Here is a 1,371-nt window from a genome sequence, read left to right on the forward strand (position 1 = left end):
TTTGAATCTGTAGCTGATCAAATGACTTGGAGTTCCCTTTGTAGGAAAATATTGTGGCGTTTAAATATTAGTAATGCTTGAGATTTTATTAAACCCCAGTGGAAGGTTTATTCTAGCTGCTATAAATATATAATGGTTCAAGCAGCAGTTATAAAATTAATTAATGTAATACTGTACTGCTAATATTTAGCTCTTGCGCAGTCTAAATGGTTGTGTAAGATGTACAATACAGAAATGTTTGGCGGTTGAGGCGGTAAATGAAATCCTGTTTAGGGCCTCAAGCCATCTTGGACTGACTGATTCAAGATTTCTTCTTTTTTTCTTCTTCTTCTTKTTTCTGAAGGTCTGGTTCCAAAACGCTCGGGCCAAGTTCAGGAGGAACCTGCTGCGGCAGGARAGCACCGGGGTGGACAAGACATCCGACGGTTCCACGCTGCAGGGTGGGACGCCCTCAGGCCCGGCCTCTGAGATCTCCAACGCCTCCATGAGCCCCTCCAGCACCCCCACCACCCTCACAGACTTGACCAACCCCACCATGCCTACTGTCACTTCTGTACTCACGTCGGTGCCGGGCGGTATGGATGTCCACGAGTGCCGGAGCCCATCACAGACAACGCTGACCAGCCTCTTCTGATAATCAGAGCACTAGCCCCATCACCACMTCTCCCTGCACACTCAGACTTTTACCACATCCTTGCCCTCCTTCTGGATCTAAAACTGAGCACTGTTAACACCTTAGAACTTTAAAAGAATTAGAACCATGAAGGAAACAAAAGAACTCCATTAGAGACTATCTGCTTAGTGAGGCAACTGGGCCTCACTGATGGAATGGTTGTTGTTATTTTGATGTTGTCTTGTTGAGAACTGAGGAGAACCAATTAAAAATTTTCAATATTCACAAAGAGAGACTGCTGAGGAAAAATGTTTTCATTTTTTGGGGAATTTGTTTTTCAGGACAGTATTTATGTTGTAAAAGAGTCACTGTTAGAAGGACTGTAAAAGGTCTTTTTTTCATTGTTTGGMAATCTGAGATTAAAATACAGTTTCAAATATTCTATGACTGCCATGTGCCTTTAACTCCAATCAGCTCCACTTTTGTTGACTGAAGTCAGTCAAACCTGACTGTCTCTAGCAAAACTGGACGAGTTAAATGAGTTCTGTGTGTTTGTGGGCTTCCCGTTTTTTACATGTCTCAGAATAAATGCATAAATATTCCTGTCATCTGAAGAAAAATATACGCTGGAGGGAAATTGTTTAGGAAAGTAATATTTATTCAGAATTAATTCAATTTAAGGATGAAACTATAATCTGATAAAAGTGAATCAGAAACTATTCAGATCCTGTAGCTGTTAGAAGAAATATGATGCAAAA

At 41.0% G+C, this 1,371-nt stretch overlaps 1 protein-coding gene across 1 annotated transcript in view; it reads left to right on the top strand.

Annotated features, from left to right (window-relative positions):
* lhx2b (LIM homeobox 2b) overlaps positions 1 to 1,052 on the top strand; it is a 9,470-nt gene extending 8,418 nt beyond the window's left edge. Inside the window, exon 4 of the mRNA XM_008417365.1 lies at positions 344 to 1,052. Within this exon, the coding sequence (XP_008415587.1) occupies positions 344 to 634 (291 nt within the window). The 3' untranslated portion in view covers positions 635 to 1,052. The remainder of the gene's footprint in view (positions 1 to 343) is intronic.
* Positions 1,053 to 1,371: the final 319 nt, after the last annotated feature.

Source organism: Poecilia reticulata, linkage group LG9 (assembly GCF_000633615.1).
Source record: "Poecilia reticulata strain Guanapo linkage group LG9, Guppy_female_1.0+MT, whole genome shotgun sequence".
In the NCBI taxonomy this organism is placed as follows: Eukaryota; Metazoa; Chordata; class Actinopteri; order Cyprinodontiformes; family Poeciliidae; genus Poecilia; species Poecilia reticulata.